At 40.3% G+C, this 11628-nt stretch overlaps 1 protein-coding gene across 3 annotated transcripts in view; it reads left to right on the top strand.

Annotated features, from left to right (window-relative positions):
• The window catches only part of sertad2b (SERTA domain containing 2b), a 51634-nt gene extending 44750 nt beyond the window's left edge, over positions 1-6884 (top strand). For all 3 annotated transcript variants that reach the window (XM_033613037.2, XM_033613038.2, XM_033613036.2), the window contains exon 2: positions 973-6884. In XM_033613037.2, the coding sequence (XP_033468928.2) occupies positions 977-2251 (1275 nt within the window). In that variant the 5' untranslated portion in view covers positions 973-976 and the 3' untranslated portion in view covers positions 2252-6884. The remainder of the gene's footprint in view (positions 1-972) is intronic.
• The last annotated feature ends 4744 nt before the right edge of the window (positions 6885-11628 follow it).

Genomic DNA, 11628 nt, shown 5'->3' on the forward strand with positions numbered 1-11628 from the left:
AAAATGTCCACTGGCAATGTGGGAAATGATTGGAATATCAGAAATGTTTGAGGTGTATTCCAGGCAGGGAACAAAAGAGTATGTAAATTTTCACCAATTTACAAATACTCCAATAACAAACCCGGCAGTGGAGAACAGTACTTGGTCCAGGAAGTGCTCTGAATTGGAAAGACATTCAAAAGTCCACTGGTGGAGAAATCCTGTATTTACAACATGGTTAGTTATTTACAGTGATAAGTTTATTAGTATCTAAAAAATTGGGTTATCACAGCCCTTTAGCATTTTTCATATACATAGAGGGGGTGCATTTTAGACGTTACAACTTTAATGATGAGTTGAATAAGTAATTGGTTGATGAACAAGGAACTGAATTGTAATAACTGATTATCTATTAGTTTTAGTCATTTTCATGCAGAAATGAAAATATTTGCTCAGCTCTGGGAAATTTTGTAGGGCATTTTTTACTTATATCTGAAAATTGTATTAATTGAGAAAACAATCATATAAGAATAATCAGTTGCAACCCTATACGACATGCTTGTTGCATTGTTAAGTTACTGACTTCTAAGTCTTTATTGACACTTTATTGACACTATGGACACTTTATGGACACCACAGCTGTCTGCTGTCTGCTGTTTTGCACATACAATCACTTGCACTAGATGTGCTCCCTTTATCCACTGCTCATTTTCATTCACTGCTGCTCATTATTATCCACTTCCTATTATTTTCATTATTATTATTATTATTGTTATTTATTGCTGACTCTTGGATTTTTGTACTTATTTGCATGCCTAGTTATTTAAGTTTTTTAAGTCTAATTTTGAAATCTTTAATCTGACTCTTTTTCCTTGACTGCTGTAACACTGGAATTTCTCAATTATGGGATCAATAAAGGTGTATCTTATCTTATCTTAAGTCGAGCAGCAAATTAACTCCTTTCCCTTGTCTCTCTGGTTTTCTGTTTTCCAGATATATGTTCGGTAAAGGTGCGAAGCGGAAGCTGGACGAGGATGAAGAGGGGCTGGAAGGCAAAACGCTGGAGGCGTCGGTGGCGGGAGGGGTACTAGGCCTCGGTCCCGAGGGCCTGTCCAAGGTGTCATACACCCTGCAGCGGCAGACCATCTTCAACATCTCCCTGATGAAGCTGTACAGCCAACGGCCACTCGGCGAGCCCAGCCTGGAGCGCCGCGTCCTCATCAACAACATGCTGCGACGCATCCAGGATGAGCTCAAGCAGGAAGGCTCACTGCGGCCGCTGCTCTTGCCGCCCTCACCGCCACCTGACGACCCTATGGATGAGGGGTTCCGTGAGGCGCCGCCCTCCTTTGGTGTTTTGTCAACGACGGCACAGGTATCCCAGCCTTCTGCGCTGTTGATGCCAGTGATCGTTCCGCCGCCTTCACCCCACCCAATGGTGCCTCCCAACTGCCAGGCATCCCAGGCCTGCCTCAACCGTGTGGAGGTCTGCCCCACCCCTCTGGAAACCTGCCTCACTCCAGCCTCTTTACTGGAGGAGGATGGTGGAGATTCAGCCTTTTGTGCTCCATCGCCACCCACTCCTCCTCTGTCGCCTCCCCTGGCGCAGCCTCCTCCGTTACCTTCGGCACTTCTGAGCCAGGCGTCCCCCAGGGTCCCTGTGCCTGCCTCGTCCAGTGACGGTTTCCCCTCCGCTCTGAGTGACATGGAGTTGGGTCCTCCCACAGCCATAACAAGGACAGCAGCAGCTAATACTACGACCGTGACTACCTCCCCGGCTCCCACGCCACTCACCCAGCCCTCCCACTTAGCACCCCTCTCCCCAGCACCCACAGGCCCACCCAGAGACTGCAGGACCATGGGTGCTAAACCAGAGGCAGCTGGCGTCTTGCCAGTGGAAGCCCGCTGTGCCGAGCTCCGGCCAATGGACACTCTGCCCACATTGCCCCCTGGTGGCCTAGTAGACATTTCCTCCTCTTCTTCCTCTTCCTCACCCTCGGGGTTTCTCTCAGACTTGGCGCTGGACGATGTCCTGTTCGCCGACATCGACACGTCCATGTATGACTTTGACCCCTGTACGACAGCGGGGGCTGTGGGCGTGACAGCAGGCGGTGGCCTCACCAAACTGTCGCCGGTGGTGACGGCAGATGACCTCCTCAAATCGCTGGCGTCGCCGTACAGTGGCCCCGCCCCCCAGGTTTCAGCCAATCAGCCTTTCAAAATTGATCTGACAGAACTGGACCACATTATGGAGGTGTTGGTGGGTTCGTGACTCGAGGACACCACCACCTCGAAACACACAGACAGTTGAATACAGAGAACAGACTGGAATGAACATATGGGATCGATAGAGGGGTTTCCTGGTTGTTGTTTTTATGTTGTTGGGTTTTTTTTGTTTTGTATTTTAAAAAACTCTCTTCAAAAGTCGGTAATTGTAAACATCGATAGTGATGTCAATTAGTACTACTATGACAACTACTACTACACAACACTGTGCATGCACTGTGCTTGCCTTTCCAAATATGGAAATGAAGTATCCGGGAAACAAAGACACACATATGTTTGTATTTCTATACTTGTGAGGACCGCCATTGACTCCATTCATTCCCTAATCCTAATTTAAACCTAATCCTAGTTTTAATCTTCAACCTGAACCTAAGCCTTAACCCTAAAATGTAACTGTAAATAGAAAAAAAATGAGGACCGTCAAATTGTCCTCGTTCTGGAGGATTTTTGCAATCATTCTATCCTTGTGAGGACATTTACTCCTCACAGGTATAGTAATACACGAGTGAACACACACAGAAATGACACACACACACACACAAATCACACTGAATTCATGGCTTTTAGCAGACGAGTGCCTTTCAAAATGACCACTTCTTCAATTCCTGTTTTTACAGTATTTGTCTTTTTATTTTCTAGTTCTTTTCACTTTAACAGCCTAGAGAGGTCACTCCTCAATGTTTTTTAATTTATTGTATTGTTTTAAAACTATTATTAAGTAACGTAATTCTCATGATCAAATAATTATTTAATCTTTATCTTATTACAGATGCTATGTTTTATTTGTAAAGCTAGCATAAAAAGGTTTTACGAGAAATACATTGTTTTACCAGTGTGCTACATCATATATTAGCTTGGCTATATAATTACGCTTTGGGAATAGCTCTAAAACACATCGCCTGGTTCTTTGTTAAACTCTTTCCGTAGAAGGAGATGTCTGTTCTTGTACACATCATGTCTATGAATTCAGTTCAGGACTTATTTTTCTGTCGTCCCCTTCCTTATTGGCAGTCACGTATAACTGTGCTGGATGCTATTTTACATGAGCTCAAACTATGGATGAGTTATCATGCTTCAGTCACAGCAGAATTCAAATGAGCTACACACACAGGAAAGCTTGATGTGTTTACATTGGAAGCGGCAGCTGCGCCACCACCAACTCTTGCGTCTCAGTCGGATGTAGATGATCTGAAGAGTCCAACCTTAGCAGAGACTTGAGGCTTTAAATACATAGTAAATTTGTTTGTATTGGACACAAGAGAAAACAGCTATCACAGATTGCAGGGGAAGGCATTGTGGTACCAATGATTCCATAGATTTTCTCAGAATCACACAAAGGAAATTGAATATTTTAGTAGAAATGCCTTATTTAGGTTTGGCTCCTACAGAATTAGCAACATGAGTGACAGACAAATTACAGCACAGCACACAGTATTACACACACACACACACACACACACACACACACACCGTATTTGCAGAGTATGTTTACTTGTGTATAGAATAGAAGCCCTATATGCCAAATCTCAGGGTTCTGTTCACTTCTGTGCATTGTGCTGTACAGTTTTGATGTTGACCCCAAAGCTCATGAAAGTTTAAACACATGCGATGGATAGAAGGAGGGCTGAATCTGGCTCATGAATCATTTGAATGTGGATTTCCACTGCAGTAGGAAACCCAAACCACGATGATAACCTGAAACTGCAACAATGCAAAAGACTGTGCTATTTCAAAACACTACCACCCCCCGCACAGGCCACTATGCATGACTTTTGGCACAAATAGACAAAATGTGATGGCTCAGTACAGCATCTAAGATGTGGGTCACTTGAGGATTCCTAAGGTCTACATGTTTTTTTTTTCCCCCAGCAGACCACACACACAGTTTTAAAAAGAACGGAAATACTCAGTTAATCAGTCAGATGTTGTGACCACATATTCCTCTTTACCCAAATTTCCCCATTATGTTTTTTAAAGTTTTCATGTTTATATAACTATAGTTAATAGTTGAAATTCAACTCCCAGTTGTCCCCACTTCACAGATTTGGTTTATAACTATGATGTTTATAACTATGAGGGATACAAATTTTATGTATGAGCTATCTTAGATAGAGGGTGAAAGCAGCTGTGTCACACTCACCTATATCTACCTTCTCAGCCACACAACAAGCTTTTACAAGGATTATTTTATTGTGTACAGCAGTGTCACATATTTAGCCATAATTTGCAGGTAGCCCATTCTGAATTAGACCAACATGTTGGCAACAGGATAGTTGTAATTCGATAGGTAGATAAGGCCAGTAGTAGACACAGGCATAAACAAACCACAGACCTTTTATGTATAAGTCAAACTAGAATCACAGGATAGCATAGTTTTCAAGGTGCAGATACATAGTGTGTATTTAAGAGTTGATACAACAAAACAAAAAGTTGTAAAATGCCTTTTTTGCTGCAATATTCAGAAAGACAGAAGCAGTGAGTCAGCCAGAGTCAGACTCACTCACCTTGCCTCTTGACAATGCAATGAGATTTTAACTAATAGGCTCAATCATTAAAGGAAAAATCCACCCTGGGATACTTTCACACATCGCCCGTTGTTAATGTTTGGAGCATTTCAGGACTCGCTGTGTGGTGAAGTGTCATAATTGTCTTGAGGCTACTTTTAGTTCTGCCTCCCCCTTACTCTGTGTAATTGTTAAATATCAGACCAAAATGGTGGCTTTTCAAAAGCTCTCAGTTTGATATTTAAAGCTGCAGTCATCATTTTTTGCCACTTGTGGGCAACAGAATGAACTCAAAACATAACATGTGACATATTATTATCCTGTTAAGTTGTTTTGGCAAATATGACAGCTAAAGATTTTTCTACATTAGCATTAATTTGGAGCTGTGTCTCTGGCCACCTGATAAATACAAGTCCTATATTCACTGTCTTTTGGACTGTTCTGCTCTCCAGCAACTGCTGAGGGAGGGACATACAGTATTTGCCTCTTTAGCTGCTAATATGCTCCACTCTATTCTGCAATTTGTTGCTTGCCAGATAGTGCACAGTGAGTTAGATTTTTCACGAAATAAGACTAGTTAGCTACAAATGAAAGCAGAGTTGTGGGCTAGAAAACCAAAACAAGCAGCTCAAAGAAGCTAAAATGCTCCTTAGAACTAAGAAATGCAGCGATAATATAAAATGTATTGATGAGTGCAGCTTCAGTGTTGACATTTTAGGTCAAATTTTTTCTGCCACTAAACGCCGTTGTAGCTGCTGTGCACTGTATCTTATTGAATACCTATCATCTACATTTGTCCAGCTTTTCACAGCAATATAAAAAAAAGACACCAGACAACGCACAACACCAATAGGGTGGATTTTTCCTTCAAAAGTAGTCAAGTAACAAATAACACAGGATGCCCTAAACACTTCTGTGTCTGCCAACACAGCCTTGCTGTGGTGTAAAATGGTATGTTAATGGTATTTCTAGCAGAGGTCCCAGCTGGTGGGACGCAGTAGTTGTTAATGGGACAGAATGTGTTATACAGTCTGACTCATCTTACTGTGTTAGCGTACAGCAGTGAGGTCGGGGTGGTGTTAAAACTTGTTCCAATGGAAGATCATTAGCTTCCCAGCATGCATTTGACCTCAGCTAGTATGTAAATGAGCTGCATTTGAACTGAATTCAAAGCAGAGTGTGAGCTGAGCAGATAGCAGCACCAACTAATACTGTTTGTAGACGACTGTGTCTTGTTTCTTTCACTATGTTTGAATTTTGGAGTGCTTGTTTTTTTTTGTCAATGAAGTTATTTATTCATATTGTTTTTCTTTTCTGTGTAAATATATTTATTTTTGATGTGAAGTGAACATTTGGATTGTAAATGTGTGTACAGAATGTGTGGTAGGAATGTACTTCAGATAGGAATGTATCTGAGTGTGGAATTATGGGTGGAAGCCATTTTTTATATACATAGGTAGTTCTATTATCTTGTTTATGTTTGTTTGTTGCTTTGTTATTGATTTTTTTTTTTTTTTTGTGGGGTGGCGGCCACAACTTTTTACATCTTTTGTACTCTTTTTGTTCATCATTTTCCAGTTGAAGGCAAACAGTTCATGCAGCAATACTCAAAAAAACCTGTCTCCAACCTTCAGATGTCAAGACTCCAAAGCCTGTCATAGACGCTTCAATGCCAAAAGTAATGTACATAGTATGAACAACATTCGAGCTCCTGAGACTTTTTTGATCAGTGTTTGTTACCGAATCTGTTTTAGCGCTGTCCGAGCATGCAGCGGTTCCAGTCGCCGAGAAAGACTGACCGCAGTTGAGGCTGATTTCCTCTACGAAGGCTGTATTTTACACAGACCTCAGAGCTGTGCCTTTTTCTATGCAATAGAACACAAACACACAGAGAGAGAAACTATCAGCTGATCACTGTATTGGGATCCAAATGTGGACTGTAGATAATAAATATATATATGTACGTATATATGTATGTATGTGTATATATATACATATACGTATATATATAGTATATGAGATAAATGGACAGCTGTCTATGAATTTGAAACAGTCTTACTTTTGTAGTTTTATATATATATATAAATATATATATACAATAAACTATAAAAAGAGCAGATGTGTTTTGTCTCTTTGTACTTTCTGATCTTGTTTTTTTTCTGTATGCATACACATTAACACATTGCCTTTCATATTTATATAATTAGTAGACATTTGACCAGTGTATGCCTTTAAAGAATAGTGCTGAAATACTTTGTTCAAAAAACTATTTCTAACTCAAGGTACACTTACTGTTTTCAACCTGCTATCATGTGACATGATGGATGGGTGTATTCAAGCTTTTCTTCAACCTCAAACATGGTGCACTGTTTAAGCTACAGTGGTAACAGGAAAGGGGGAACACAACCACGGACTTGATACTCTGTCACTGTGAATGTGTGAAAAAATGGTGGATAATTAAGTTATGTCTTGAGTGAGACAGCTCATTCTTGTCTATGGAAACAGCAGTTTGGCAAAACTTGTGTATGGAGTTTTGTTCATGATAAGGTAGCTGTATGCCTGCTAAGGAAGGTCATGTGATGTGGCTGAAAGCTTCAGAAACACCAAACATGGACTGCATTGAGAATTTCATCATAAGGATAACAAAATAATAACCATACAGCTGATACTGTGTATTATGTAGTGGTTTTTAAAAGGCTATAATCTATTTATCCATTAAAACCCAAGACTGAAGGTGTCAAATTTTCACTTTGCATGAGGGCATGGGCACACGTGAAATTAACATTGCTGAATATTTGGCTCCCATTTACTTCCACTCAATGCAACCAAAGGGGCGGATAAAATATTCGCTTCTGGTAACAAAGCAAGAAGTTCAACTTTGCTGAACCTTGACCGGCGAAGTTGCAGCCTCAGCCAATAGCAAATAAGTGTGTAGGAGGCATTGACTGTTTCCATGTCTAACCAGCTGATACTGGATAATTTTGGCAATGAAATATATTAACTACCCCTCATGAGAGATGGTGCCTAGCTCACAGTGAGTTAGAAGACAGGCCGGGGAACATGAGAGATTAGAAAATGTACCAATAACATCATATTTTGTGCTATTTATAAGCAAGCTAGCTAACATTAGCTAGCAAGCTAGCTTTGTCTGTCTGTCACAACCGGAACCACATTAAGTGCGAATATAGCCACTCGTTTGTGATGGTACCCTAACTTGCAATAATACCGCAACTGGAGTGACAGCTTTGTTTGCACTTTTGCTTACTTACTAGGGAAGTTAATTAAGGTCAACAAAAATGCTAACTTGGTTTGCCTAGTAGTAGCCTAAAGCAGTGATTCCAAACTGCTGGGTCGCAGCCCAGAAGTGGGTCATAATCCATTCTGAATGGACAACAAGTGACTCGCAAATGTGGTAAGTTTGTAAAAAACACAATTTATTTTGAAGTACAATGAATTTACGGTACAGAGATTTTATCTTGAAGTGCCGTTTCCTGCTGTAGAGTGAGTGACTAACAGATGGCTATTTTACAGAGGCAGCAAACTAACTTGAAGACATGGCCAAATGCAAGTGTGATGCTGAATATTTAACTCTGTGAACCTTGAACTGGGCCCCATGGCTGAACCAGTTTGGAACCACTGGCCTAAAGCACAACCTTTAGCTGGAATCATGAATGAAATACATGTCTTAGAGCTTGCATTCTAGTCCTCTGGCTTCAGTCACTAATCTGTGAGCCCCCTACTTTTTTGTTCTGTCTCTGTACAGTACTGACACTGAAGAGTAGAGCTCTAGGTGCCCACAGACAGCGTATTTGTGTCTATTTGCGACGCCTAACACTAATTCACGTCTGTTCCCATTTTTGCATTGACTTTGAATGTAATTGAAATGAAAAATTTGTTTTGTAGTTTGGTCTGAAAACACCTCAAGGCATTTAGTTTGAAAGTTCAATCGGTTTCCCAGTTTTTCGAATGTTCACCACCTCTGATGATAAATTCTCTTCCTTGGTTAATCTTGGTTTTTAGTTCTTTTGGCATGTTTCCATTCACTGACTTTGTTCCTCAAATGTTTCTTCAGTACATTGTATTAAGTGACCAGGTTTTTCATTTTCAAGGTTCCCTGGACTTACTGAATGTGTGTTCTTTTTGTGTTGTATTGTCTGATTGACCAGGAGGTTGCCATGGCTCAGTACTGACTTTCTCGACTCACAATGATAAATCCATCATCCAACCATAGCCCTGCAGTACTCAGCACATGTAGACAAAAACAGATAATACAGCAGTGACCTTGTGCTGTACATGTTCAATTTTCACAGACAACCTTTGGATGACATACTAGACTGGGACCTTTAGTGGTTACATATAGTTGTCAAAAACAAGCCCCCCATGAATGGCTGTTGCCTGGATCTTACTCAGGTCATGATTCTATGTCCCCCAGTGCACTCCAACCCCTTTAGAAAATTGAACCAGACAGCAAAAGGAACAATATTTTACAGTCCATCCATTCGACTAGGCTATTCAATTCTATTTTCTGTAAATGTATTTAACAACACGAAGGTCTCCACACAAAGGCTGCGCTCGTGTACACTCACCACCAAACATTAATAAGATGTCCTTAATTTGATTCCCCTGCAGCTAAAAAATGACACACAAATAAGATAAGAGGAAATTCTCCTAACAAACTGATTTGCATGGGAAACAAATGAAATCTGATTCTGTTCTACTTTACAATTATTATATAAAGGAGAAATGACTCCTTGCAAAGGGTTTTTTCACAGTACATCAGGTTGTTATAGAAAGCCGAGGGATGTAACAGTTGTTATTTCACAGCTGTCAAATTGATGGCAGTTGTAGAATCCAGTAAAACCAGTCTGCAGTGCTGCATCCCTTCCACCATAACAGACATGGACCATAATGACCGGAACATGTTAGATTTTTAATGAGGTGTTGGTACCGGCTTGATGCACTGACTGTCTCTTCTTTGTGCTGGATACTGTATGTCTCTGAGTCACAGCTCAGTGCTCTCCATTCGGAAGCTCAGCCTTCTTCTTTCTCTGTTTTTGTTTTTTCCTTGCAGTTTACAGCAGCACAGCGCCAACGTTTGCCACTATTAAACAGCCATGACTCCTGATCCGCAGGCCGGTGGTTATTTCCAGCATTCAGGCCACACAGCTGTGAGGGGAAGGGGGACAATCTGTCTCTATTGGTGGAGGGAGGGAAAGTTTAGCTCAACTTAGCAACAGCACAGCTAAGGTCACTGAGGACAACACAGACGACAGTCAGCGACAGAGGGCTGCTTCTCTCTGTCTGCCGTCTACACACTGCTCCTCATATTATTGTACTAACGTGGCCTTTACAGCATAGATAATTAAAGCATGGCAGTGCCTTTATGAACTGATCAGCTGATTTTACTTACTGTCATTTCCCCCCCAAAATTTTACATTTCAAAATCTTACAAAACCCACATTTTTTCTGTATTTTGTACATGATTGCAATATAATAGAAAGTGTATAAAATATATGGAGCCTCCAAAAGCAACAAAAGGTAGTACAAGATGATCAGACAGTAAAATGAATAAATAAATAATTAACAGTAAAAACCAAAATAAAAAAAGTAAAATAAAATAAACACAATTCATTCACAACAACAACAATAATAATTATAATTATTATTATTATCCTTATTTATACATGTCATAAAAAAGAAAAAAATGAATGCAATGGGTTTTTTTTAGAAAATGACTAAATTGGTAAAAAAAAAAAAAAAAAAAAGTAGTTGGAACATTAACATTTCCAGCAAAGCCAGGTTTTTTTTTTTGTTTTTTTTTTTAAATTTTCTACTCACTTAATGCACTACTACAGTTTGCTTTTGTCTGCTGTACGAATACTCGTACAATACCTATATAATACTGCCATCTCGTGGTTAAATACCAGAGGTGCAATGAAGATTCACATGAGTAAATGTGGACAAATCTAATTTCCATCATGTGCAATAATGTATCGATCCTTGCCTCAGAAAATATGAGTATTTTTTAACTTTCCGCTTCTAAAATAACCATTAGTTCATGAAATTATGCATCTTTCTTTCAGTACCTCTTCTTCCTCCATGAACTGCCACAAAAAGAAAGGATGAAAAAGAGCGAGCAGCAGCGCCATCTAGGAGACAGAGAGCTGGCCATGGTGCTGACAGCCTTGTGCTTTCCATCCATCACTCATCAGTGTGTAGACCTGATGGGCCAAATCTCATCTCACATGGATTTTTAAAGACGTGTTAAAGTGCAAGGATCTGTGAATTAATTATATTAGTTGGAAGAAATAAGGAGTTTAATTGACCCCTAATGTGTTCTGTCCAGGTTTTCTTAGGCATCATTTTGTAGACAGTAGCTTCTCATGATAGTTGTTTCCCCTTGCAGTCTGATTTCAGACATCAGCTGTAGCTGCCATAAAGACCAGTACTTAAAAATGACCGCAGCATTAAAAAGGCCTGATAGGTTTGTGAAAGCATCACGCTTAATCTGAATATTATACCATGGGAAACACTGGTGCACTTATGAAGAAAAAAACAGACCATGATCATGTTTTCATAAAAAATAAATTCTACAGAAAATGGGCCTTTGGTGGTGAACATGAGATAACATGATGAGAAAGAATCTTTGTCATTCTGCATTTGACTAGGGATAGAAAGGCCTGTTCTTTTGCTGGTTTAATCATCCACTTTGTTCAGTAGAGGAAAGTGTGCCTCACTGCCAGAGACCCTGGCAATCTCCTCCGCTCTTGCATCATTTGCTCTCGGTATAATATAGCGGCATTTGTGCGCATGTTCCACTGGCTTTTTGTGTCGTCGCTCCTTCTCCATTGGCTCCCCC

Source organism: Epinephelus lanceolatus, chromosome 17, assembly GCF_041903045.1.
Source record: "Epinephelus lanceolatus isolate andai-2023 chromosome 17, ASM4190304v1, whole genome shotgun sequence".
Classification (NCBI taxonomy): domain Eukaryota; kingdom Metazoa; phylum Chordata; class Actinopteri; order Perciformes; family Serranidae; genus Epinephelus; species Epinephelus lanceolatus.